At 47.5% G+C, this 25,224-nt stretch overlaps 1 protein-coding gene across 6 annotated transcripts in view; it reads left to right on the top strand.

Annotated features, from left to right (window-relative positions):
• The first annotated feature begins 3,091 nt into the window (after window positions 1-3,091).
• The window catches only part of EBF1 (EBF transcription factor 1), a 264,174-nt gene continuing 242,041 nt past the window's right edge, over window positions 3,092-25,224 (top strand). For all 6 annotated transcript variants that reach the window (XM_059483699.1, XM_059483698.1, XM_059483697.1 and 3 more), the window contains exons 1-6: window positions 3,092-3,942; window positions 5,259-5,415; window positions 5,725-5,788; window positions 5,942-5,997; window positions 14,981-15,054; window positions 21,715-21,783. In XM_059483699.1, coding sequence (XP_059339682.1) covers window positions 3,809-3,942; window positions 5,259-5,415; window positions 5,725-5,788; window positions 5,942-5,997; window positions 14,981-15,054; window positions 21,715-21,783 — 554 coding nt within the window. In that variant the 5' untranslated portion in view covers window positions 3,092-3,808. The remainder of the gene's footprint in view (window positions 3,943-5,258; window positions 5,416-5,724; window positions 5,789-5,941; window positions 5,998-14,980; window positions 15,055-21,714; window positions 21,784-25,224) is intronic.

The raw sequence follows: 25,224 nt of genomic DNA, 5'->3' as shown, positions 1-25,224 counted from the left end.
AACGGCGTCAAGGCAGGGGAGAGGCCTTTCCCCAAGCAAGAGAGACTCCTGTGCTCTGGGTCCTCTGTCTCCTCCCTCACAGAAGTGACGTTTATCCTCCAGAGTGAGGTCTCCTTCCATGGCCCCCTTGTTCAAAGGCCTCAAAGCCGCTCATTCCCCAGGAACCCTGTTTGTTCCTACATAGGATTAGCAAGCCAGGGCCAGCCTTTCCCTCCTCTGCTTCCATCCCTGCTATCTGTCATGACCAGGGACACTGTGGCCACGTCCCAGTGCTGTCTCTGTGCTGCCAAGTCCCACTCCTGGCTTTGTGCTGCTGGCCAAAATTCACGGCTCAACCCTGCAGCTCTTGCTCACTTTGGGAGCTTCCTCACCTCTGGGAGCAAATCACAGCCTGCAAGTCTGAGTGTGTGTTTCATTCTGTGTAGAGAGCATTTGAGCCAGGCTTGCAGGGAGCCCTCACTGCAGCGTGCCCCAGCCTGCTCCTGCAGCAGGAGTGAAGGGCTGGCTCCCAGCACTGAGGGTTTCCCTGTGCAGGCTGTGCAGGGTCCTCCAGCCCTGTTTGCCCTGCTGAGGGAAGGATGGGCCCAGCTTCCCACAGGAATATGCTGCAGCCTCCCAGCAGGCTGGCAGTGATCTGTGTGCTGCTGCAGTCCCAGTGGGGTGGTGCTGGTCCAGGGAGCAGAACCAGGCAGGGGGCAGGAAGGGAATGCTAAAGGCAACTGGGAATTCTCTAAAATCAAAGCCCCAGTGCTCCAGGGTTGGCCTCTGCAGCGTGGATGGAGCACAGAAGTCTCCTTGCCTGCTGCCAGCTCTCTTGCATTTTTTTTTTTTGCCTTTTTTTACAAAGTCCTGACTTTCTCACTCCCTCACTGTTTCCCTTCTGCTTTCCTTTCACACTCCTCCTGGGAGGGTCGAGCCAGTGTTTAACTCTTTCATCCTTACAGCAATTATTTAGTGGCTTTTGGGAATACCCCTAAGCCCCAGGTGGGGCATCTCCCTGCCAGCTTGCAGCTGGAGCTCCCTGTGCTGGGCACAGAGGCACAAATCTTGTCTAAGTAGGAAAACAGTGCAGAACTTGTCCCTGTTAGTGTCGAGGCTGGCTGTCCCTGCTGGTGGAGGTGCCCTCAGACTGCAGCTGGGATGTTTTTCCCTTCAGCATCCTGGAAAAGGCATGGAAACACTCCCCCGATCCCCCGAACAGATTTGAAGGGCGAAATTTGCCAACTGCTCAGTATATTGATTCAAATGCATTATTCCTCCCTGGGCAGGTCCCTGCCCTGGGAAAGGAGCAATCAGTGCAGGTGCAAATAGCTTTTAATTGCAGAATGTATCTCACCACGGAGGCATTTAGGCTGGATATGATACAACTGATCCAGCAGCAGCCGGAGGAAGCCCAATAAGCCCGAGCTGTGCAGGAGCCAAACTGCTCCTGTGCCGTACCTGTGGTGTAAATATTCATGTGTGGCTGTGTGTCCGTGTTCTCCCACATCTCCCTGAGATGTGACACAGTAGCACCGTGTCAGGATTCAAATGGCATCTTCAGGGAATGTGAAAACTTGCTGTCTGTGACAGTTCCCGTGTGAGGATGCAGAATGCTGGGGATGTGGATGTTTTGTGTGTGGACTCGCCTCAAGGCAAGGATCGAGGGCAGTTTCTCAGTGCCAGCGAGGCTCTCTGTGCCTGCTCTGGAGCCCGAGCTCTCTTCCCGAGGCTCGGCTGTGGGCTCAGGCGGCTGTGGCACACAAAGTGATGTACAGGTGGTTGGGAAGGGTCCTGTGTAGCTGTCGGGCTGCCGTGGGGTGCCTCTGGAGCTGGAGAGCGCTGCTGATAGACCGGGCTGGCTGCTCTGCAGGCCCTTAGCTGGCTCCCGGCCGGGGGATGCAGCCGGGGGGCTCCGCTGCCCTTTGCGGAGCTCCGCAGCCCCGGGAGGAGCGGACAGCGGCCGCTGCCCCTGCAGCTCCGGGCAGCACCTCCGGCCGGGGAGCGGGGCACGGAGGGACAGGCAGCGCTTCAGAGAGAGCCCGGACACTTCAGAGTGTCCCTCCGCGTGTGACACCGCCGTGGTGAAGGCGAGGAGCCCGGCGTGCCGGGATGCGCGGGGGTTTGTTCCGTTATATGTGCGAGGATGGGCGAGCCTGTGTTTGGGGAGGCACAACCCCGGCCACCGGCACCGAGCGCCTTCCGCGGCAAGAGCCCGTGCGAGAGAGGAGACGGGAGAGCTCGGGCAGGGGAAGGATGAGGGTGATGCGGGGACAGCGGGAGCCCGCGGAGAGATGCGGGACTGCGCCCGCTCGGCCGCCGCTCAGCCGGCCCGGCTCTTCCTCGCGAGGACAGGAACTGCTTTTATTATAATTGTTATTTTCCCTGAGAAAACAAAAATCGGACTTCCTAGGGAAAAATAAAAAGGAAAAAAGAACTTTCACCGCGAACTGTCCTGTTCGGAAATCGCGTGCTTGTGGCGCAAAGCAGCGCTCGCTGCCGGGAGCGGGGCAGGAGCCGGGGCAAGCGGAGGGGATGCAGCGGGACTTGCGGCGGGGGAGAGCCCCACCCGCGCTCCCAGCGAGGGACAATCCCAGCTCGGGCACCGGGCACGGCCGGCGGGCGCGGGGCATCCCCGGTTTGGTCGGCGGCGCTGGGCAGCCCGGCGCTGCCGGCGGATCCCGGGGAGGGCTCGGCCACCCCCGCTCTCGCGGTGCCGGCTGCGGGCTGTGCGGGCCCGCCTGGCCAGGGCCGTCCCCGGGCGCGGAGGGTCGGGGCAGCCCCGCGGGGCCGGTGCCCGAGCTGCCCGCGGCGCTCCCGAACAAAGGCGCGGCCGCGCCGCTCCGGGCCCGCCCCCGCCGCTCCGGGGCAACTTTCCCCGGGGCCGGCCGCGCCGGGGGCGGGACTATGCTAATGAGGGAGGCGTGCCCCCGCCCCCTCAGCGGCGCTTTGCCGGCGCTCATTGGCGGCGGCGGCGCGGGGGCGGGGCAGTGACGCGATGCAAATGAGGGGGCGTGTCCGCGGCGGCCCCGCCCCCCGCCCGCCGGGGCTGCGGGGCTCGTGTTCGGCGGCGGGGACAGTCAAAGTGGCTCCCATAGGGAGAGACGGCGAGTCCGCCCGGCGCTGCGGGAGAGGGAGGGGGCACGGGGAGCCCCAGGGTCTCCCTCCGGCCGTCCGTCCGCGCCGCCGCCGCGGGTGCGCCCCTCTCGCTCCCTTCCCGGCGTGCGCCCGGCTCCGGCAACTCGCTTCCTGCGCGGCTGGAGGAGGGAGGAGAGAGGAGAGGAGCGGAGAGCGCTTCGGCTGGGAGAGGAGAGAAGAAAGAGGGAGAAAAGAAAGAAAGAAAAGAGAGAGGGGAGAAGGGGGGGGACTTGCCTCTCTTGTCACTGGAAAATGACACTTGATGTAGCAGAGCCTGCCGCAGCTCCCGTTCGTCCTATTGTTTCTTAAACTGCCATCTGAGATTTTTTTTTTTTTTGCCTGCTGCCATCCGAGGGGTGTCTTCATACAAAAGGGACTTCAAGTACTCCTCCGGCTTGCGAGCGCTGCAACCAGCCCCCAGCACCCCGCCAGCCCCTCCAAGCACCCAAACAAACTGCACACGCAGCAAACAGCAGCAACAAAACCGGGCTCTGATTGCCTCTGGATTTTTTTTTTTAATGTGCGTGCCTGTGTTTGCTTTCTCCGACTTGCTTTGATTCCAGCGATCAGCTGCAGAGAGAGGAAAAAAAAAGAAAGAAAAAACCCTAAATATAACAGTCCGCCTGGCGATTTTATCACTTTTTAAAAATTTCGAATAAAGAAGGAAGATTTGCGCTGTTGTTTCTGATTCATGTTTGGGATTCAGGAAAGCATCCAGCGGAGTGGGAGCAGCATGAAGGAAGAGCCCCTCGGCGCGGGGATGAACGCGGTGCGGACGTGGATGCAGGGAGCCGGCGTCCTGGACGCCAGCACGGCCGCTCAGAGGTAGGCAGGCTCCGCGCCCGCTCCGCGCCCGCGCCCCGCTCCGCGCCCCGGGGCGCTCCCCGCCCGCCCGCAGCGCCTTTCCCCCCGCGGCAACAAAAACCCGGCTCTGGAGCTCTGCTACCGGCGCTGAGTTTCGCGTAGATGTCGCCAGTTAAATATTTATCCCCATTGTCCCGTAGGAATGAGTTTTTATTAAATAATGATAACAACAATAAAGGAAGTGGCGAGTTTCGCTAGGTGCGGATAGGTAGGTTTCATCTCTCTGGCTCCGCGTGTTCGCTCGGAGGAAGGAGTTTTCAAAACTATGTTTGCTGCTGATTTAGTCTTAAGATCTTCAATTGACACTTTGCTCCTCCGGAAAACAGAGAGTTGTGCACGGATGTATCCAAAATATATTTCTCTACCTCGCTTTCCTATTCCCGTCAGAATCAGCAGCTCCTCTTCTTCTCCTCCGATAAGTAGGGAGTTTGCAAAGCGTACTCCAGGAGAAATTTAATTTGAAGTCCTTTTGTAGAACCACTGCCACTTATCTCAGATTTTTAAAAGAAATCCCTCCAAATATATGATGGGTTTGGCGAAGCTACTCCCAGCCTCGTTTTCTCTCTTATTTCTCCTTCTTCCCATCCTCTTCCCCACGAAAAAAAACCAAACCCAAACACGAACCAAAGCCTGATGCTGGATTCGCAGCTTGAGCCCTGGAGCCGGCATCATCCGGCATCAGTTTAATGTTGACATCTCCCAGTGTCTCCCACCTCGCCCCGCACCCCCCCCTTTGGAGCCCTCTAAGGAAGGGAAAGTTTCTGCAGGGACAACCCTGAAATATTTGAAGTTGTCTCCTGGGCTCGGTGTTTACCCACCGCTCCGGCGCGGGAGGAAAGGCTCGCAAGATAAGGCACATGGGCGCTGCTGTGACAGCTCCGAGCCGAGTTTGAGAAGTGGCAGGAGCGATGCTGCTCCGCGGGGCAACGCGCCGGCGGCTCTGAGCGCGGCTGCCCCGCCATGCAGGGCCGGCTGCGAGCGGGCACGGGCCCCGGGGAGGGCTGGTGGGTACCGGAGCCGGCTGGGGGGCTCCCGGGGGCTTCGGGCCGGCCGCAGGACGGGATGGGGTCGGGGCTCCGCGGGGCTCGGAGCTGGAGCTGGATTTCTCCGTGCCCGGAGGGAAAAGCCCCGGGGCGGCTCGCGGGAGGGAGGGATGCTCCGTCCCGGGGGGGCCCAGCCGGGTCCCGGCGGGGGAAGGCACCGGCCCGGGAGGCCGCTGGGGGTGCGTGAGGCCGCGGTGTCGGAGCTGCCGCTAACCCGCGTGTTTCTGGTCCCAGCGGAGTGGGTCTGGCCCGGGCTCACTTCGAGAAGCAGCCGCCTTCCAACCTGAGGAAGTCCAACTTTTTCCACTTCGTCCTGGCTCTGTACGACCGGCAGGGGCAGCCCGTGGAGATCGAGCGCACCGCCTTCGTGGGCTTCGTGGAGAAGGAGAAGGTGAGTACCCTGGTGCCCCGTGGGGGCTCGGCCGCCTCTCGGGGGCCCTCCCCGCTCCGCTCCCTCGGGGCCGCGACACCGGCTGGTCCCGGGAGCCACGGCAGCCTCCCGGGCGCCTCAGTCTTCCCCTGTCCCGGAGGGCGGACGAGGAAGGGATGTCCCCAGTTCCCTCGCCATGCCCGGGGCAGGGCAGAGGGCTGAGAGCTGCCCCATCCAACCCCGGGGACACCCGGCGTGCAAGTGATGAAGAAGCTCCATTGATACTGTTTTCTTTTTCCCTCCGGCCTCCCGTGTCGCCTTTGACTTCAGGAAGCCAACAGCGAAAAGACCAACAACGGGATCCACTACCGCCTGCAGCTGCTCTACAGCAATGGTAAGGGCTGGCAGTCCCCCCGTCGTGCGGAGCCCAGCAGCGCCCGGGTTCCCCCGGTTCCCCTCCGCTCGCAGCCGGGACACGGGCGGCCCCGGCAGGCCCGAGCCCTCGGGCGAGCCCCGGCGCGCTGCTCACGGCTGTGCCTTGTTTCAGGGATCAGGACCGAGCAGGATTTCTACGTGCGGCTCATCGACTCCATGACCAAGCAGGTGGGTGCTGCGGGGCGGCCGCCAAGCCGGGGGTGGCCGGGCAGCCGTCGGGGCGGCCCCGGGAGCCAAACCCGCCCCCGCGGCGGGGCCGCTCTGCCCGCCGGGGCCGGGACGGAGCCTCCGCCTCCCGCGGGCACGGCCGCGCTCCCGCTCGGGCGAACACCGGGCTGCGGGGCGGCCAGCGGGGCCCGCGGGACCTGCCTGCTGCTGCTGGGCTGCCGGAGAAAAATACGGGCGGCCCTCCACGGTCCCAGCCAGGGCTGCGGATGGTTTTTGCCGCTTAATTAATAAGAATTAACCTCCGGCCTGCGGCAGCCCCCAGCGCCGCCGGCACGGGCGCTGCCCGGCGCGGGGCTCTGTCGCTCGGGCCGCTCCCGCCGGCTGCAGGAGGAGCGGCTGTGTCGGTGTCGCGACACGTTCGTGTGTCGGAATAGACACCAGAATAGCGGCGCGGGCAGCGGCGAGCTCGGTGTCGGACTCGGGGAGGGCAGCAGGGCTTGTCAGTGGATTAATCCTCATTTTAAGCCTGTTCTGTAGCCTCCCGAACAGAGTAATAATCGTGCGTGCCTACCTGTAAAAAATACTTTTCTGTTTAAAACCAGTATTTTTACAAAGGGACTATCTGAGCAAATCGAGTCTCTCTCTCCTTTCTTTTTTCCTTCTTCCCCTTTTAAAATTGTTACTCTGTTTTTTTTTTTTCTGCTCCTGTCAGAATATTTTTCTCTTAGAATATGTTTCTTTTAAATAGTTGGGATCGCTTTTGAGCCTTTTAATTCTTAAAATATGTTTCTTCCCCTCCTAATCTGTTTTACTTGTTAAAGAAAATTCTTAAATTTTATTTAAGGAAAACATTAAGGGTTTTTTTTTTGTACCGCTAGGAAACGTCAGTCCTTGTATGTTGTCTGCAGGGACAAAACTCTTGGCTTGTATTTGGGTTTCTTTTCTACAGCAAAACATAGAGCTCTAAGGGCTGAGTTTGTTTTACAAAACTCTCTTTGATGGTCCCAAAACATCTTTTCCTGCTATTGAAGACTGTCTTTCAACAGAAAAAAAAAAAAAAAAAGGAAAAAAAAAAGAAATAGGGAACTTGGGTGAATTTTACTAGACAATCCACTATGCATCTGAACTCTGTTATACTGTACGCTTCCAAACGGAGCCCGTTCCTTGTAGGAATTAAACCAGCAGCCACATACCCTTCTTCTTAAAAAATCCTGGAAAGCATTTGCTGTCATTCCCTGGTTTTCAGGCACAAATTGGTTAGTTCGTGTTAAAAGTAACAAAATCTTCCTGAAATGTGAACTCTTTTTAGTCCTTTTGGAGTTTGTGTATTTCAGTGTAGATCGTGTGAGAGAGACTATCAATAAATATTATCTTTAAATAGCTTTCCTATCATTACGGAAATGCAGAAACCGCTGGTCATAATCCTGTTGAAAACAGAGCCCTGAACTCATGGAGAGCAGTGGATTCAAAATAATTTTCTTAACAAAGGCATCTTGCATATGAAGAGTTCATCCTAAGGCACTGTTTGACCTCTTGGTCTCTCATTATTATCAAGTCATCAGAGGGTCTTTGGAGAGAAAGGGGAAAAAGAAAACCCCGAGATACAGTTTATTTGTAAGACCTACCGTGTAGCTTTAAAGCACGTTCACAATGAAGAAGCAGGAGAAAAAAAAAAATCTCTCTGATTTCAGGAAGTCTTAGAAAAACAAAGTTAGTGCAAATTGCAGATTTTGGGAAAAGTGCAGTGGGGTTGAGAAGCGAGGATTTTAGAACAAAAGCTCTCTGAGCTTAGATTGGAAAACAGGGAGCAAAAGGCTGTTTTAGATGCAAACATGTTTGCTTACATATTAATTTCATAGCTGTAGTTTCTTTAGGCATGACTATAATTGCTTATGAAAAATAGGGCATTGTCATGTCACAACTGTGGCATGTGCTGCTCCAAATTTTTTCGGGGGCCAGACACTAAATTCTCCTTCTTGTCCTTTTTTAATTCTTTCTTTTCAAAAGTGAAATTATTTCAGAGTTGGGATCGCGTCGGTTACTGAATGCTTATTAGGAAGTGAAGTACAACACATGACAGAAGCTCACCCAAATGTTGAATATATCATTTATATTTTATGACAGTGAATTATATAGAAGATTCTCAAGTAACTTTCAAATCATCAAACTGTAATTAAATATTGCAAAGACTGTCTGAAAATTCTTTAATTTTTAATGAAAGTTAAATATATATTGTCAGTCTACTTGAAGGTGTAGTATTTTAATGCATGACGCTCAGAACAAATTGGATAATGAAATGATTACTTTTAAATGAAACTGTTGCAGAAGCATACACGTTTCAGCTGGCAAGTATCTGCTCAGTCCTCACACACGCACATTCACACACTCGATAATTGTGAATTCCCAGACTGAAATTACAGCTACTCTGAGGTTTCTGGTGGCAAATTAAAAATCCCACAGAAGCAAAGCTTGAATGAGTTAGGTTCCCCAGATCATACAGGAAAGTATCTGTGGCTTTTTTTTAAATATTAATTTTTTATTATTATTTTTTAATACGGACACATCAGATTTAAATATATTCTCTTTGTGTCACGGTTACAAATTGCGAGGTTTTGTACGGTTGCGGATTATTCAGTTAGGTAAGATAAAATAAAAGCCCTTCTGCAAATCAGACCTGGATTTCTGTGCTTAGGATTGCTGCTCAGAGATTTAATGTGAATGTCCCATTAGCAGCATGTGTTAGAGCAGTAGGTAGGCAGGGCTTGGCTGTGCTGGGGGCTGTGTATGTACCAGGGAGGAGATGTTCCTGCTCCTGAGTGTTCCTGCTCTGCCTAAGTCAGGGATTTGTTTGTGTGGCTGTGCCCAGCTAAGAAACTCATAGCAAGAGTTCCTGGGTGGAACAGAGGGATCTCCGTGTCCTGGTGCGTGTGTGTGTGTGTGTTTCTCTGTCAGCTGTGGAGCAGGATGGGAAGTGGGGCTGGAGAGTGGCACCTCTGAGGCAGCCAGGAGCTGTGTTGGGAGCTGCATCCCAGGCAGAGCTGGCTGTGGGATGAGCTGTGCACGCGCTGCCCCGAGCAGGAGCTCGGGCTGCACGGGCATTCCTTGGGAAATGAGGCTGTGGGACTTCCAAAGGGGAAACCCAGCCAGGCTTGGTCTCAGAGTGCCTCATTTTGGGGTGTGTTTGGGGAACTGTGCTTTGGTGGTGGCTCCGGAGAAGCGCTGGGTGAAATGGGAATTACGTGGCTTTCGGGGTCTCGCTGAGTTTCTGAAATGTGTCCCCGTCACTTAAAAATTGTAAATGCTGCACACAAATCATTCCTGTGGCAGAGAAGTTCCTTCCAGTTCAGGCAACAACATTCAGTGTCAGTACTGGCTTAATTAAATTTTCTTTTATGTTATATTGGCACCTCATTTTATGTCAGGATCGCATTCCTAATGCGCTCAAAACCCTGTAGGACCCCAAACTTTATAGCTGTTGCTTTCCGTAAGGCAGCAGCTCCTCCCGCAGAAGATCTGCCTCCAACAATGATGCATTTCAAAATTGTCTGCAAAACATGAAATATGTCTGCTCTAATAAAACTGGAGTTTTTAGGCAACTCAAGGGATTTTAATATGTCTGTGGAGAAGAGATGCCTTCTATTTCTTCGGCTGTATTTTCATAAAGTTGAGGTATTTCTCTATTAGGAAAGATGGAGGAAATAAATCTGAAATACTTGTTCCCCACCCATTTTTCCTTCAGTTATTCTCATCCATAAGATATAACGGATGCTAATATGGCTCAGGCATCTTGAGAATCATAAGTTTTGCTCGATGGCTATTGTCTATTGCTGAGAGAACTCATGAGTCAAAAATCCTTCCTTCAGACTTAAACCCTGTTTATATTTGGATTTTTTTTTCCAGAGCTATAACTCTGGATGCAAATGGTTTTTCTGTTGACTTGTCTGTCATTCTCTGATGTCTGCAGATATTTGATCAGCTCTATTCTGTGCATGGCATGGCCCTTCTCTGGCAGCTACACGCATGGGAAAAAAAAATGTTATCAATAAGTTCAGAGGAGCCTCAGCAGACTCAGAGAAATTTCACACAAACATAAAACAAAACCTAACCCCTGTGACGGGGAAAGTTTACATTGCACCAGATTTTAGCAGCTTTCTTGTGCCTTTGGTGAGATGTCAGAAGCGCAGGTGATTTTAATTTTCTTGTACAGAGAGGAATGGAGAAGTTTGGAATTTGCATGCATGATCAGGACCTGTGTTTGGGAAAATGTAAACTCATCACAGTGGAAAATGTGTTGTTTGGAGTCTGAGGGTGAAAACAAAGCTGAGGATTTTGGAGAGACTGCCTGAGCCAGATGGCCTGGTGCATTCCCAGTCTGGCAGCCCAACTGCTCCCTCCTGTATAATATACAGCCATTTGTTCTGGGATATTTACGCTAGAGCTGTTTCCATGTGAATGTTTGAAAACCATTAAAAATGAACATATTAGGAGAGATAAATTTATTTAATTTGTGTGAATATGTCGATAAGCAGGCTGTGAATCAAAGGCAGAGGGAGACTGGATAAAATAATTAGATGCTTCTGAATTGTGTGTGGAGAGACAGAGCAAGAACTCCCTGTCCTGGCCCCGGGACCAGCTCCGCGCTGCTTGTCCAGGATAAAAATCCCTGGGATGGGTCGAGGTTTTGCCTGGGGAAGGGGTAAAACCTCGGGTAATTGAGGGTTAAGGATTCAAAGCCAAATAAATGTAATTCACAGTATTTTCTCTGTAGATATACAGTGGATACAAGCCTAATCCTCTCTGGGTAAAATTCTGGCCCATCTGAAGTCAATTGCAAAGCGCCTATTGAATTCGGTGGGGCCAGGATTTTATTTTCTCCCTGTGTGTACAGCTGTAAACGTCATTCCAAATCATTTTAGTTCTGTTTTGGAAAAGACCCTAATTTTAATGAGTTTTCCCTTCTCTTTTATTTCAGTGAGGGAGATACTTTGTTTTGTGAGGCAGATGGAATCTGAAAGCAAGTGGATTTAGATGCACATTGGTGATTTCTCTCCTTCTCTTACTCTTTTAAAATCAAGGCCATGACATAACTGAGTAATATAATGACCATGATCTCATTCCTTCAAGATTGTTTTTCGTCCAGTTCTGAAAGCAGGATTGCTTGACCGGCAAACTGACACCAGGAGACGATTCTGCCCTCACTTGTACCAGCATAAATCTGGATTTATTCAGGAATAGTTAAGAACAAAATCAGCCTCTGTATTTTTCCAGCTTATTTGTAGATTATTTTATTGCTTTATCTTACTGCATCTACTGGGGAAAAAATAGATTAAATGAGAACTGCAGCCTTGACTTGTGTATCGCCCCCATTCCTTTTTATATTTTATTTCTTATTATTTTTTTTATTCATGAAGTCTGACAGTGAAAAGTTTAAGTGAATTTTTGGACGTACTTCACTGTGATGCGCTCAATGCAGTAATTTTTATTTGTTGTTAAGCAGTGAATTGAATTTGATGAAACTTTTTATGCAGCTTTATTTAAAGAGAAGTAGGGAAGTCTCATATTTTTGACACAAATTTTTCGGGGCCGGATTTTGAGGTCCGTTTGTGCATGAGTGACTGTTACTCACTGGGACTTCTTGCAGGAAGGTTACTTGGGTGAGTAACAGCTGGCAAAATGGAAGATAAATTTTGTGGAGAAATGTTTAAGTTGTTCAGGAGAAGAAACGCTATTTTCAAGTGCTTACGAATTACCACCGAGTTAAAACGACATGAAGTAAACAAAAAGAAAAAACCCAAAGTCTATAATTTTGCATTTCCTTTGCCGGTGTTTTGTTGTGCAACTCTGATGTGTATCTGCAGGCTTATTTTTAGCTCTGCTGTGGTCTAAGTTTATGCACTGTAACTTTCACTTTGTCTCTCATTAATGTGATCCCTATTTGACAAAATCATGACGACGTTAGTGCGACAGGGAACCCTGATGCAATCTCCCTGTTTCAAAACCTGAACTTAAAAACCGCTTAATTTATTTAAAAAAATCAAGATATTTTTGTTAAAAAGAGCAGCTTCTCAAATCCGAGAGCTAAACATTTTCACAACAGTAACGTAGTAGACCCTTCCTGTAAAAATACTTCTGGCAGCTCTAACGATCTGAAACTTTAGCAGTTCCTGTTTCCTTTTTGAAACTAATTGTAGAATTAATGCTTCAGAGCGGCGCGGTTTGTGAGGCGGTCGAGTATCTGCAGGGCTGTCGGGCAGCCATTCATGGGGGCACACGGTGCTCCACACAAGTAAATGGGGACACAGGAGTGGGGAGATGGGGATGAGCTGCTCAGAAGTGAGCAGTCATTTCAGTCCCCAGCGCGTCCTCCCGCTCCCCAGAATTTCCTAGGAATTCCTGCAGGAACAGGGCAGGCAAGGGGAGCCTCGTTTGACGCGGAGAAAACAAAATGTGCACGGGTGCAACTTCGATAATTGAATGCAAATAAAGTGAGAAGCAAATCCTTAACGTGGAGGGAGGCAGAAGAATGTCATGCACGCAAAGAAGGGATCACTGATGCTAAACACAACAGACAAGGTGATTATGTAGCACAGTGTTGACTCTGCCCGTTCATTATTGCTATTTAGTTGAGTTATTTAAGCAGCTACCTGGAGGTTAAGTAAGCACAGCAGCAGGAAGGGGAGAGGAGGAGAGAGGGCAGGGGGAAAAAAGAAAGTAAATTTTGCGTTCTGGTTTGTCACTTAATTGGCTCCACTGGCAACAAGCTAACCCATCCTGGGTAAATTTATTTTAATATTTGGAAGTATAAGAAGAATGAGCTGAGTCCAGCAGCCCTCTCCTCCCATGTCATGTTGTGATTGTCTGGAGGTGGCAGGAGGGCTGGTGGTGTTTGTCCCCACTAGAGGCCTCAGAAGTAGATCTGCTCTTTTTCCTCCTGCTCTGCATTCTCAGAGGGAGATTATTTTTTAACTGTTGATGAAGTCCAAGAAGTGCCATGAGCTTCCTCCTTGCCTGGCCTGTCCCACTGCCAGGTGGAACCTGATCTGGGGTTTTCTGGAGTCTTTGCAATGTCCCCGCTGACTGACCCCGCCAGGTGTCGGCCAGTTACTTCAGTTCTCTGGCTTTGCCTGGAGGAAGCTTCTCCCCATCTTCCCCACTAATGCTGGGAATGAGGCTCTTCTGAATTTGTCCACCTCCTGCTATAATCCATGTAATTCCATTTTCTAAGGCTTCTTGCAAACCATCTCTACCTCTCTTGGGTACTGATGTGGAAGTAGCTCAAGGTGGGGTTCTAGCTGGGGTCAGGGATTGCTGGTGTCTGTGCTGGGGGGACTTTCTGTGCATCCCCTTTTTCCCAGTGCTGGGTTCACAGCTGTTGTCCCTCACTGCTACAAATGAGGGGGCAGAAGCCAGGTGAGGCTCTGGGCCCATTAGTGGCAATTAGTGGCAGCCTCTGTTTTATCAGCTATAAAAGCCCAGCCCAGAAGCTCCTAGGTTTTTGGGGAAGTCTTGTAGCAAAACCAAAGTTAAAACTACCAAAGGTAACACAGGTCTATTCATGGTGTTATTTATGGAAATATTAAGGAATTTTATAGTGCATGATATTAATATTGCATGTTGCCATTTAAATTGTGTAAGGGTCAGTGCATGCTTCTTCAGATTTGTGTGTTTTGAGATTTGTGCCCCTTCTGGAAGTGCCACACCTCTTACCTTTTGTGGGTTACATTTGTAAGGACTAGAAAAACAGTTTGTTCTATATTAAGGTAACTTACTTTTCTGTCAGTATTTTCTATGCTTCCATTTCAACTAGATCGCATTCTTTAAAATGTGTTTCATCCATAGAGCACACTTCTTAAATTTCAGTCTGTATTTTATTGTTAGCTCTAGGGAGACCCATCTCAGATATCATTTTACCTACTGAGTTTTTTCCCCCAATTTCTTGTTTTAAATTCTGTGCTTTAGAGGCTGAAAAGGTCACACCAAGCTCAAGGGCAGTGCTGATGCTCAGCTGCAGGGGTGGTCATCCCTCCGAGCCTGGGGCTCTGATCCCAGCTCCGGAGTGCCACCCTAAAAGATTTAGAAACCTCAGTGCCGGCAAAAGATGCTGTTGCAAGGGAAACTCCACTCTTGTTTTGCTGCTGGGGGGCTGGTGCCTGGGAGCAGGGCTGGCTGGAAAACATGACTCTGTGGGGCTGAGCTGGAAATCCTGTCCCACAGGGGCTGTGAGCACTAACCCAGCTCGTGGGTAACGCCGATCCCTTGCTGCTGGTGGGAGCAAACGTAGACTGCTCTTGAAATGTGAACACTCTGCCTTTCCACAGCTTCAGCTTAAAGGATTCTCCCTGTCTCCCTGTTGTGCTGTCTCAGAGTCAAATTTCTCAAGCTGGTTGATCCTCTGTTTGTTTTGGTCTCCTCTGCTCTGGTAGGGCCTTCTCCTCACTTATTTATACCCCTGGAACTCCGGAGGTGCTCTCTGGAAAGCGCTGGATCAGGCGGTTCAAGGGAAGAATCAGGCCCAGGCTCTTTCTCAGGAGCTACCAGGAAAATTCCTGGGCTGTGCAGCTTTTGTAATTAAAAATGCACGAGCTTTCTTTTCTGCCCTTTTTTTTTTTAATGAATAGGACCCAAAGTATACCAAGCCTTGCTGTTTTTTTTTTCTTTCTCTCTTTTTTTCCCCCCCTTCTCTTTAATGCTATTAGGTTTATATTTTATTCTGAATTGAAAAGAAAATTGTGGTTGTCTTGACTACTAAAAAAACCCATCCTACACACTGCTGGAGAGATGTGCAACAGAGAGGAGGGAATTTAGCTGTACTCAGCTTGTGTTGTTTTACAACTGCAGGTCTTGGAGCAGGTTTGGTGGAGATGCCAGCTCTCTTTAGCCTGAGCTGTGGTTTGTAACTTGCTGAGCCTTTGCTTACCGTGACATGTTTTGATTTTCTCCAAACTCAACCTTATGTACAACTAAAAATGTGTTTTATTTCTAGGCAATAGTATATGAAGGCCAAGACAAGAACCCAGAAATGTGCCGAGTTCTGCTCACGCATGAAATAATGTGCAGGTAAGAAATACCCCTCTTCCAGTTAATTAGTGATGAGAAGATGAATCTGTCTCCCAAAATCTAGGTTGAACCTACAGCTATTTTCAGACTTAAATTTATCTTTCTTGCATTAAACAATCCCAAAATAACACAGTTCGGTGTGTGTAATTAGCAGCAAGGTCTCAGTTGTCACACTAGTTTTCAATTATTTATAAAGAGTTATTCTTAACAGAATGCTGCTGGTTTTCATTTAGACACTGTAGCCCACAAAAGGTCTCCTCACCGAAATTAACAGTCTATTATAGTCTTGTAGCAATAAACGTCTCTGTCCCCAGTTCCCAACAAAAACTCCTCGGCAAAATGACAAAATAGTATTTATTTTTTTCTGGGTGTGCATTAAGGAGTGAGGTCAGGAGGTTCTTTTGTCCTGGTTGCTGCTCACGTGGGGTCTCTCCTCGGTCAGAGTGGAGCAGCTGAAACTTCTCTGTGCAAAAGATGTCATCTTCTTGATTTTCTTTAAATTTCCCCATGCAGATTTGGGTCTGCCCAGTGCTCTCTTGCCCTGCCTGGGGTTGGTGACTTTAATTCAGTCAAATATCTTCTCCCCCAACCTTCTGCAGCTGCTTCCTTTTCTGTTCTGGCTGGTTGAAGTAGGTGAAGCCTCCTCTACTTCCTTTTTACCACAGACCCCTTCTCCACCTCAGAGAGCTTGACCTCTCAGTCTCATTAAAGTTAGTGGGTGTTTTTTGCATGTCTGAAAAAATCATTTGTTACATGTTATTCGATGGCAGAAAATAATTCCCTGGTGGAAGACGAGGCATTCTTGCATAAGCTCATTGTTACAATCAGTTGTTTTAAGACTGTAAAAATGCCATTGCATGCGTTGTAACTTTTACAAAATACATTTACTAAAAAGGAGTAACTTGAGGGTAAAAACTAGTACCCACTTCTAAAAGAATAAACTTGGATGAGGGTTTCCTGGTAGGGGAGAGTTTTTGACAAAATACTCAGATGGAAACTTCTCTGTTGGTTGATTTTTTTTTTTTTTTTCCCCTTAAATTCTTGGGATCTGCATGTTTTGTCCTCCACTGACAGCTCCTCCTGCTAAAACCCTGCTGGGAGGGTAGCAACCCATGATGAAGGCAGAGGAATTGCTCTCCTTGCCCTGCCAGTTTGGGTGAAACCCTGCACAGCTTTCCCCCTCAAATTCTTCCTTGCAGCAGGATTTTGGGGGATTTTAGTTTTCATGTCTTGCTTTTCTAGGCTGCTTCTTTCAAGAAACCAAAAAACTTGGTTTGCAGCTCCAAGAGGTGCCTGAGCCTCTGCTGCCATTGGGAGCCTCTGCTGCTTTGCTGAGGACTCCAGGCCACTTCTGCCTTTTCAAATGGAATCCCAGTCATGTTGACAACTTGTAATTGTCCTAAAATTCATTGGCCCAATTAGCATGACTTTCACACTGGATACCTAGCTAGGAACAATTCATGGAAATATTAAAGGAGGCCCCTGACCTGATAAGACTCAAGTGCCTTTTACTTTTCTCCTGTAAGAGGCCAGTAAAACAGTGGGACTGGGCACATGAGTAAAATTAAGGACAAGTTCAAGTGCCTGCAGTGTCAGGGTCTGAATCTGCCACTAGTCCTGGGTGATGTGTCCTCCTGATCCTTAAGCAGCAAGGTTTGGTGGTAGGAATGACTCACTGAGCCAGAACCAACTACTTTAAAGAATTAATTTCCTCACAGATACTTCGGAAACATAAAGTGTAAGAAGTAAATTAAAACTTTATATAGTGGGCTGAGTTTTAACCAGAAGACCAAATGCCCACATCACAGATTTACAGCCATTCAATATACTTTGACTGAGACAAAATTATTTCTGTTCTGGGAACATGGAAAGATGTGCAGTCATTCCCTTTATTAAAGCACTTTGCACTTTCTTTGTTCTTAAAATTCACTGGCTCAGGAGCTTTATTCTTCTGCTATTTATTTACTGCTAGCCCATGTTTTGTGTTTCATAGCCATAAGGTGGAGGGGTAGAAAAAACTCAAACTGACTGTAGTAGGCAAATGTGTTCCTGACGGGGTGGGGGAGCCATATTCAAATTTCTTACAGCTCATATTAGATATTTCCCATTTCCTTTGCTGCCCATACGTGTGTAAGAGGGTGCTGTTTGTTTACCAGGCCGCTTGACCCTATTGCACAAATCTGTCATCTATTGTGCTGCTAACACGCTTTTAAATTGCAAATCTGATGCTCTTTAGGGGTCTAGAATGGGAAAAAATTCTCTCTCCACACCATTCTGTTTCTCTTGATTTCTTGCCTGTTGTAAGTGGAAGTTGGGATGTGCTGAATTTGCACCAGGGGTGCAAATGCAGCCTCAATTATAAGCATAAAATTAGAGTCTGTTCCCCATTAATCAGCCCAGCTAATTGCTATGCACTACCATTAGCCATATGGTGTGAAAGACAGCTTGCTCTCCCTAAGATGAAATTTCTTCATTTCAGACATGAAATAGTGAGGGCTCTGTATTTTAAAATAGCTTGTTTTAGATATTTAATTTCTAAACAACTTTCAGCAGTGCTTTCTATCAAGGCTAACTGCACAATAAAACTTTGCATTTATGTGACAAAGCTGGGTATTTATAGTGTACTACAGCTACGGCATGGAGGAGACAAAGAATTCAAATGTGTAAGAGAGTCCTGGCTGTAGTAGGAGAGCGAAGCTGAGGTTTGCTTCAGGTAGCTGTTTATTTCAAAGGATTTCATTGTGTTTTGTCAGATATAAAAATCTACGCTGTTGGTGAAAATGTTAATAGCTGGGGAGAATTCACAACCTCAGTGGAATTTATTAGTATTGTAGGCAGCATGGGGAGGGACATCTATAGTTAATATTGCCTCAACAATTTCCATTATGAAACCTTCAGTGGCTTACAGCTTTGCCAAACTTAAACTGTTCTGGCTGAAGTATCCTTTGCAGGGTGTCAGCCTCAGGCTGACTTTCTTTGGAAAGTTTCAGCTAAAATGGTTCAGTGATTTCTGAGAATGAGGTTGGAGTAAAATATGGGTTTTGTCTGTATAAAAAAAGATCCTACAGCTGTTTTGGCAGGGGGGTCCCACACCTCCACACTGCAGGGTGAGGAGCCTGTTTGGGGCAGGGATGCCATGGATCCTGATGGCATCTTGGGACCTTGGGCATCTCCCACCCGGCCTGGCAGCCAACGTCTCCTTGGTGCTGGCCAGGTGCCATGGGCCCCAAATTCCTCATTGTTCATTGTCCCTGGGATGCACAAAGCAGGGCTCCTGCATGGGGACGCTCCGGCCGCGGCGCCAGGCCCCGCACAGCAAGGGAGGCTCTGAGGTGAGCAGGCCTCGAACTGAGGGCCCAGGCTGAGATCCTTGCAGAAGGGAAGAGGAGGAGGATGATGGGGAGCAAGGAGACAGCAGAGCAGCAGGTCCCCAGAGGGTTGGGTGAGGAGAAAGGCAGCAATACATTTGGGGGTGGTGGTGGCCTGAGGAGGAGCAGGATAGGGATGGTGAGGGGTTCGGGAATGAGCCATGAGGATGGCAATGACTGTGGGTGCGGGAAATGCCAGGAGGATGCATTACTACCAAGGATTACTGGCTTTAAAAACAAGCAAACCCCACCAATAAATCAATTTATGTAGGCTTTTCACGTGGGCCAGCATGGCATTGTGTCTGAGCTGTGGCTCCTGGCCCCACCTGGGGAGAGGTGTCATGGAAGAACAGCAAAGATGAGTCCTTGTCCTCATGGCTGCAAGGATCTGGCACTCCCTGATCTTGCACAGAGCCTTGCTGGGAGCTGGAGGGTTTCTGAGTGGTTTGGAGAAGCTCCTGGGAATTTTAAAATTCTTTCAGGGAAAGAAGAAAGGGTGCTGAATATTTAGGAACTTATTTCCAAGTGCTAAGTAGGCACTAAAAGCCAAAGCTTTTGAGGGAAATTGAATTAAAAGCACTTTTAACCAGGTCTGAAACTCAGGATCTGCGTGATGTTTTAAATCTCTGCATAGAAAAACTAGAGTGAAGAGACCTCCAATTCTGCTGTTGCAGGGAGGGGGAAAAAAACACAAAAGGCAAATGAATTCTAAAATTTAATTCTCTAGATCATGGAGGAACATTCAGGGTCTCCTTTCATGCTAGAGCCACCCGATGGTGGGATGTGCCAGCCATGCAGCCCCTCCACATCACCCTCAGACTGTGGTCATGGAGTGAGGTCTCCTGCTATCACCTGGGACTATTGGGGTGCACTTTTGGGAGGGTACCCCGATTAAGGGGCCACCTGAGGAGCAGTGAAGTGCTTCCCCTGCTCTCAAAGCTGGGTTGTCCCCATTGGGCAGTGCCTGACGCTTTTGGCAGGAGGTGAGACCAAGGTGTCCCTGTCCCCAGGCCGCCGTGGCTGCCTATCCCTCTGGGTTAATGCCCAGGAAGGTGCCAACCTCTGAGCCCCACGGTATGGATGCTGGTATTTGCCCATCTTGTGCTGGGAGCCTGGGAACCTTTGCTTGCCTGAGTAAGTGTGGCAATTTCTGTCCCTCCAGTCTGCTGGGAGAATGTCAGGACTAGCCCTGATTCACTTCAGTCACAAGAACTGCATTGTCTTAACTTGTGCCAACTCTGGTTCTAATTACATTTTAATCATTTAAAAATGATTAGCAGTTTTTATTGCCTTGTTTGTGGGTAAATTTTCTCACCCCACACATTCTAGCTGCACTCCAATGACAAGTCCTTTTATAGGCAAAAAAGCCCCTGAATGTCCCCATGACTATTTACCTACAGCATATTTTATTCCTTCCTAAATTTTGTGTGCCAAGGCTCTGGCATTTTCTGGTGGATCAATTGTGGTATTGTGCTGTAAAATTAAGCAGTTTTTTTTGGCAATCCAAAACAATGTAACTTCCACCAAAATGAAGATACCGCACATGTGTTAACTGTGAAAAGTTTCAGCCCTGAATAGTTGCCTTGAAGCTTTTTGCGGTGAAAAGAATTATGTATTTTCCTCTCTTTGAAAACAAAATTATTATTTTTTAAAAAGCCATGTTTAAACAGGCTGTTTTTGTAAAAGGCCCCTTTTTTGTTATCTTTAGTGTGGTTAGTTGCTTTATTGCTAATCTTGGTGGGTAACTGTATATTATTCACTCTATTGTTTAGCAACACAAGAGAACCTTTGTCATACTCCCAACAAGGCTATTTATATAGCGTGGCACTGCTGAGGGCTTCTTCCTGCCCTGATGTTCTTCCACCTTCTGGGGAAAGGAAAATAGTTCATCTGAGAGGGAGAGTGAGCAGTGGTCCCTCCTGACAGCTGCTGAAATACAGGCGAGGTGCAGGTCCCCAGGATGCCACTGGGAACAAACTTAGTGGTTTCCAGGATTTGGTTGTGTGTGATTGAGGCTGACCAGAAAGTTTAATGAACCTGAGATGTGCCCAGGTCTGGCCAGGGAGAGCAGCTGCGGTGGTCCTCACCGCCTGACACTTGGTGCCATCATGGGATGAGGTCCCTGCAGCTGCCCATGCTTTGTCCAGCAGGTCCTTAGGGACAAAAAGGACTTGGGAAAGTCAGGAACTTCTTGATTTTTAATTTTTTTTTTTTTTTTTTTTTTATTTCTTGAAGTCTTGACTTCAGTGGGGGAGTTTCTGTTAAGGTACATCAGCAAACAGGATCTTTCCTTGTGAGATGGGGGTTTCCTCCCTGGGGTGAGTGGGTGGGTGAAATCTAAAGGCATTGCTGACCTTTGTGGCTGTGATTTGGTCTCGTGGGTTTACATGGGCTGGTGGGAAGAGCAGGGCAGCTCTCTGCCACAGCTCCAGAGGCACCCACCTGGAGCAGGAACACGTACCTCACCTATAAACTCACCAGCAATATATTTATTTACACCTCCTTACCAAAAACAACACTTGACAAGGAATCATCAAAACCCACCAACTTAACTTCTCTTGGGAAACAATGAGCCACCTTAGCTCAAAAAGAATCCCAGCCTCGAGGTCAGCCATGGAGCAGAGCTTTGGGAGATGGAGCTTATATTTCACATGCCTGCTTTGTATCTGACCTGACGCAGGGCAGCAGCCGCTGGAGCAGAGCTCTCCGTGGCATTAGTGATCATTAACATGCTCGGAAAACTTGGGGAAACAGGCGCGCTCGAGCATAAAAAGCTGCTGCTGCTGCTTGCATTTCAGCTCCCCCATTAACACCAGTGCTTCTTAGAGGGAGAATAATTGTGCTTTCGGAGTTTGGGGGGGAGGCTTGCCAGTAGCTGGGAATTGTGTGGAAGCGGGAATATCTTGTGGATGTGTAACACAAGCGTTAAGCAAATGTAAAACCAGGCTCAGCAGGGAAAAATCTGCCTTATTTTGTGTGCCAGCATCTGCGGGACAACTGTTAAACCCCGCGGAAAAGAGGCTACAAACAGGCAGCTCTCCCTGTTTTGGGCAATCCTTGAATTATTATTTGTGAAAGGGGCAAAACCCCTCTCTTTTTATATTTTCTGTTGCTAACCAGCTGTGCAAGAAGTTAAACACCGTAATTAACCCATATGTGACCCAGTGCATTTGACTGATTTGCAGGCAGGGCCGGCAGGGTAACTCGAGCCGGCAATTTGAACCCAACATGTTCGTAATGATGATTTTACAGTGTAATGGTCGCACTAAATCCTTTCGCTTTTGCTCTGTAGCCGCTGTTGTGACAAGAAAAGCTGTGGCAACAGAAATGAGACTCCATCAGATCCAGTGATAATTGACAGGTAAGGACTGCTATTGTTTCCTTCCATTTTTTTTCCTCTTCCTCCCTCTCCTCGTTATAATGAAACACCTGCCCCGTGTTGCTAATGGGGAAGAATTAGGAGGATATGTGGATGAAATTTTGGGTTTTTTTGATACAGAATTAGTTGTGCTTTGCAGTTGTGATTGCCTTGGAAGGGCCATATGTGGGAAAATGTAGGGATACTGGAGCGCCCTGCGCTGTGGAGAGCTCCAGCTCTTGTAACTGATTCATGTGCATAAAGAGGAGATTTTTCTTTCTGACTTTCTGTGACTCAATTCACATGCTATGCCAGAGAAGCTTCAGGAATAAAATAATAATAGTTTGTGATTTATGAAATGTGGTTGGGTGCCTATAAATATTTAACTTTTATTTGAAAAATGTTTGAATCATTATCACTTAGCTACTGTAGTTCTGTTGGATGCAATCCATCTACATTTTAAGGCTTTTATTTATGCATAAAAACAGTTAAGAAAATAGATCTGCAATGTAAGGTTTTTTCCCTCCTCTTATTTTCTTTGGTTGGAATACTATTTTGACTGTATTGTCAGTTGATTAATTCATTTTTGCCTGTCTTAATTATTGTGTTTTTAAACAGATCCATATTGCTAATCTGACATCACTGAGTAAATCACTGTAGTACAATACATCTATTCCTGTTGTTCTGGGCCATGTGTAGTTTCTGTTGCTCGCCAATTATGCAAAATGGTAGCCAAAGAGCCATTTTTACATTTTTTATTGTCCAAATGTGTTGTCCAAAGCCGTGAGGGATAGCCAGGGTATTGTGCAGCATTGCTCCAGAGGACTTAAATGGCCACCAAGCACCAAAAGGGTCTGTCAGAGCTGGGGAAAGCAACACCCTGCACTGAGCTGTGAATAGAGGGACCCCAAACACACAGGGATGAGGGCACAGAGCATTTGCCTCTCCTTGCATTGCTGTCTGAATTATGTTTGCTGCATGAAGTTCTTAGAATCTTCCATGCCAGAGCATCCATTTTATGAAAGAAGGTCAGGTGGGTTTGATGTGTTGGGGGGCCCACTGGAGAGCAGTCCAGAGCTTTGTGCTCATCCCAGCTCCCAGTTCTTGGATGGGTTGGGTAGGAAAGTGCTTTTATTGGATGCTTATAGCAGATGTTTTGATTAGCTGTAATAAGTCATCCTGAGAATGTTTAAATCTCTGAAGATATCCCTATCTATTTTACTAGGCATATTTTCATCTTCTCTGAGCATCAGGTAGCACCAGAGGAAGTGTGTGTGGGGGAAAGCCCCCCAGTGAAACCTGTACAGAGCTGTGTTTTATAAGCATGCTGCAGAGTTGAACACTATAAACATGGTGTTAGAGTGGCATTTTGAGCAACATGAAAGCTACAAAATTCACATGAATTTTTCATTGTACTGGAAAGTGAGATGTTAAGATGCTAATGGCAGGTTTACAGAAATATTTTGTTTAACTATCTAGTATGCAAAACTGCCAGTTGCAGATAATTTTAAATTTTGAAAGCCAGAGATGCTGTCTGTTGCATGCTTCCTGCAAAATGAGGAAAATAGATACAGGAAAAAACCCAGCTTTAACTTCTAGCAGTGATCTATACCTCAGTCTTTACATGAGTTGATGCAATAGTTACCAATTTTGAAGTTTCTTCTTAAAATGCAAGGTAAACACAATTCAAAGCTGATAACACAAACCCTGCCTCGCCACCCGCACTGAATCACACTTGGCTTGTGAATGGGTTAAGCTTTTAAGTTCTTCACTTGGTTTTAAATTGTGACTTTGATACAGGAGGTTGATATGACTGTGGTTTGAATAACACTTGATTTTGACCTGTTCCTGTGGGTTGCAATGGCATAAGAAATTTGACTCAGCAGTACTGTAATTAGCCCTGCCTGTGTTTTTGAAACAGGATTGTGTTACCTGGATTGCATTAGTGTGGCTTCTATTGTTGCCGCTTCGCATCTGTCCCAGTAGGGTACTTAAAACCTTTTCTTGGCTGGGGCTAGTTCAAACAATTTAGGCCAAGCAAGTATGTGCTTTATACAGTTAGTAGCTTTAGTGATGTTTCTTGTGACATTTATCCTATTCATTTTTCTTGTCCCCTTTGGTTTGGAAAGGATGAAGTGATTTCTACAGAGCCTTTTTACCTGAAAACGAGTCCTGTAAAATTGTTCTGTGATTAAAATGCCTGCACAAGTCAGGCCATGTGTTTGGTTGTGCTCCATTGTCGCTTCTCAGTTTTTAACTATTATGTCAATTGGTATGCAAAGCCATATTTAGTTATTTTTATTTGCACTGAGCTTAGAGAACTCATTTACCATTTGGGCTAAAGCACTCCCACATGCCTGGTGCTCTGATCAAGTCTTTGCCTATGGATTTAATCTAACTCTTGCATCAAATCTTGTGAATCCACAGACTCTGACCTAACATAGAGTTTAACATAGAATCTATCCATGGGGTTTTTGACATATGCTCTTACATGGAAATGTTATCCTCTTCTGACAAGTTGGAATACTATTTGGGATTGATTAATTCTCTTTGATGAGGCTGGAGGGACTCGGGATAGAGAGGGCTCTGGCTTTGTGGTGGTTTGGTGAACTTGGAGAAAAGGCTCTTTGGCAACTTCCAAGTTACATGTGCTGTATTCTCCTTCAAACCCTGGATATGTGTGAAATCAAATTGTGTATTTCTCTTTAATGAAAATGTGGGTTTTGAGAAAGACAGTCTGTAGCCATGTTTGGAAAAAGGATATGACTTTATTCTTTATAAAATTGTTTTATACTTTGCTCTATTATAGTATCAGCAGATACAGCCATGAAAGGGGCCTAAAGAAATTTATACTCATATAAAACAGTGATTTAAATTTTCTCTCTGGAGAACAAAATTAGTTTATTATGATTACAGAGTAGTCATCCCAAGGAAGTTTCTTGGAAACCTGTGTGTGTCTGTATCATCTTAGCATAGCCTGTATATTTTATTGCTAATCCAGTTACATGTGTTGAGATGAAGATCTGATGAACAGGAACTCATTTTAAAAGGGGTATTATTGTCACAATACAAATGCACAATTCCTCCTGTGAGTGCAGTGGCAGGGCTGTATTGTAATCACACTTAAAGAAAACACAGAACACTTCCTGTTATTAAATTAAATTCTAGATTGATTTAACTTTCAAATTGTAATTCATATTTGAATTTAAAAGGTTCGCAATAAAATTCCTGTGAAGAAATTGAATAAATTGTAGTTTTATTACCACTCTGGATATCCTGGTATCCTAACCTTTTTCCTTACAGTTATCTTAGTTCAATAAATAAAACCTCATTAGACTATTCCCATTTCAACGAGTTTATTAAATTTTACAGGAGTAATTAGCATAAGCTGTGCTAATTTTTCTGGAAGACTAATGAGAGAGCTTCCTAATTAGGTTTGCTTTG

The sequence above is a fragment of the Ammospiza nelsoni genome, chromosome 16 (genome assembly GCF_027579445.1).
Source record: "Ammospiza nelsoni isolate bAmmNel1 chromosome 16, bAmmNel1.pri, whole genome shotgun sequence".
Taxonomy (NCBI): Eukaryota; Metazoa; Chordata; class Aves; order Passeriformes; family Passerellidae; genus Ammospiza; species Ammospiza nelsoni.
Note: the sequence above shows the minus strand (reverse complement) of the source record. Positions and strands in the feature narration are given on the sequence as shown.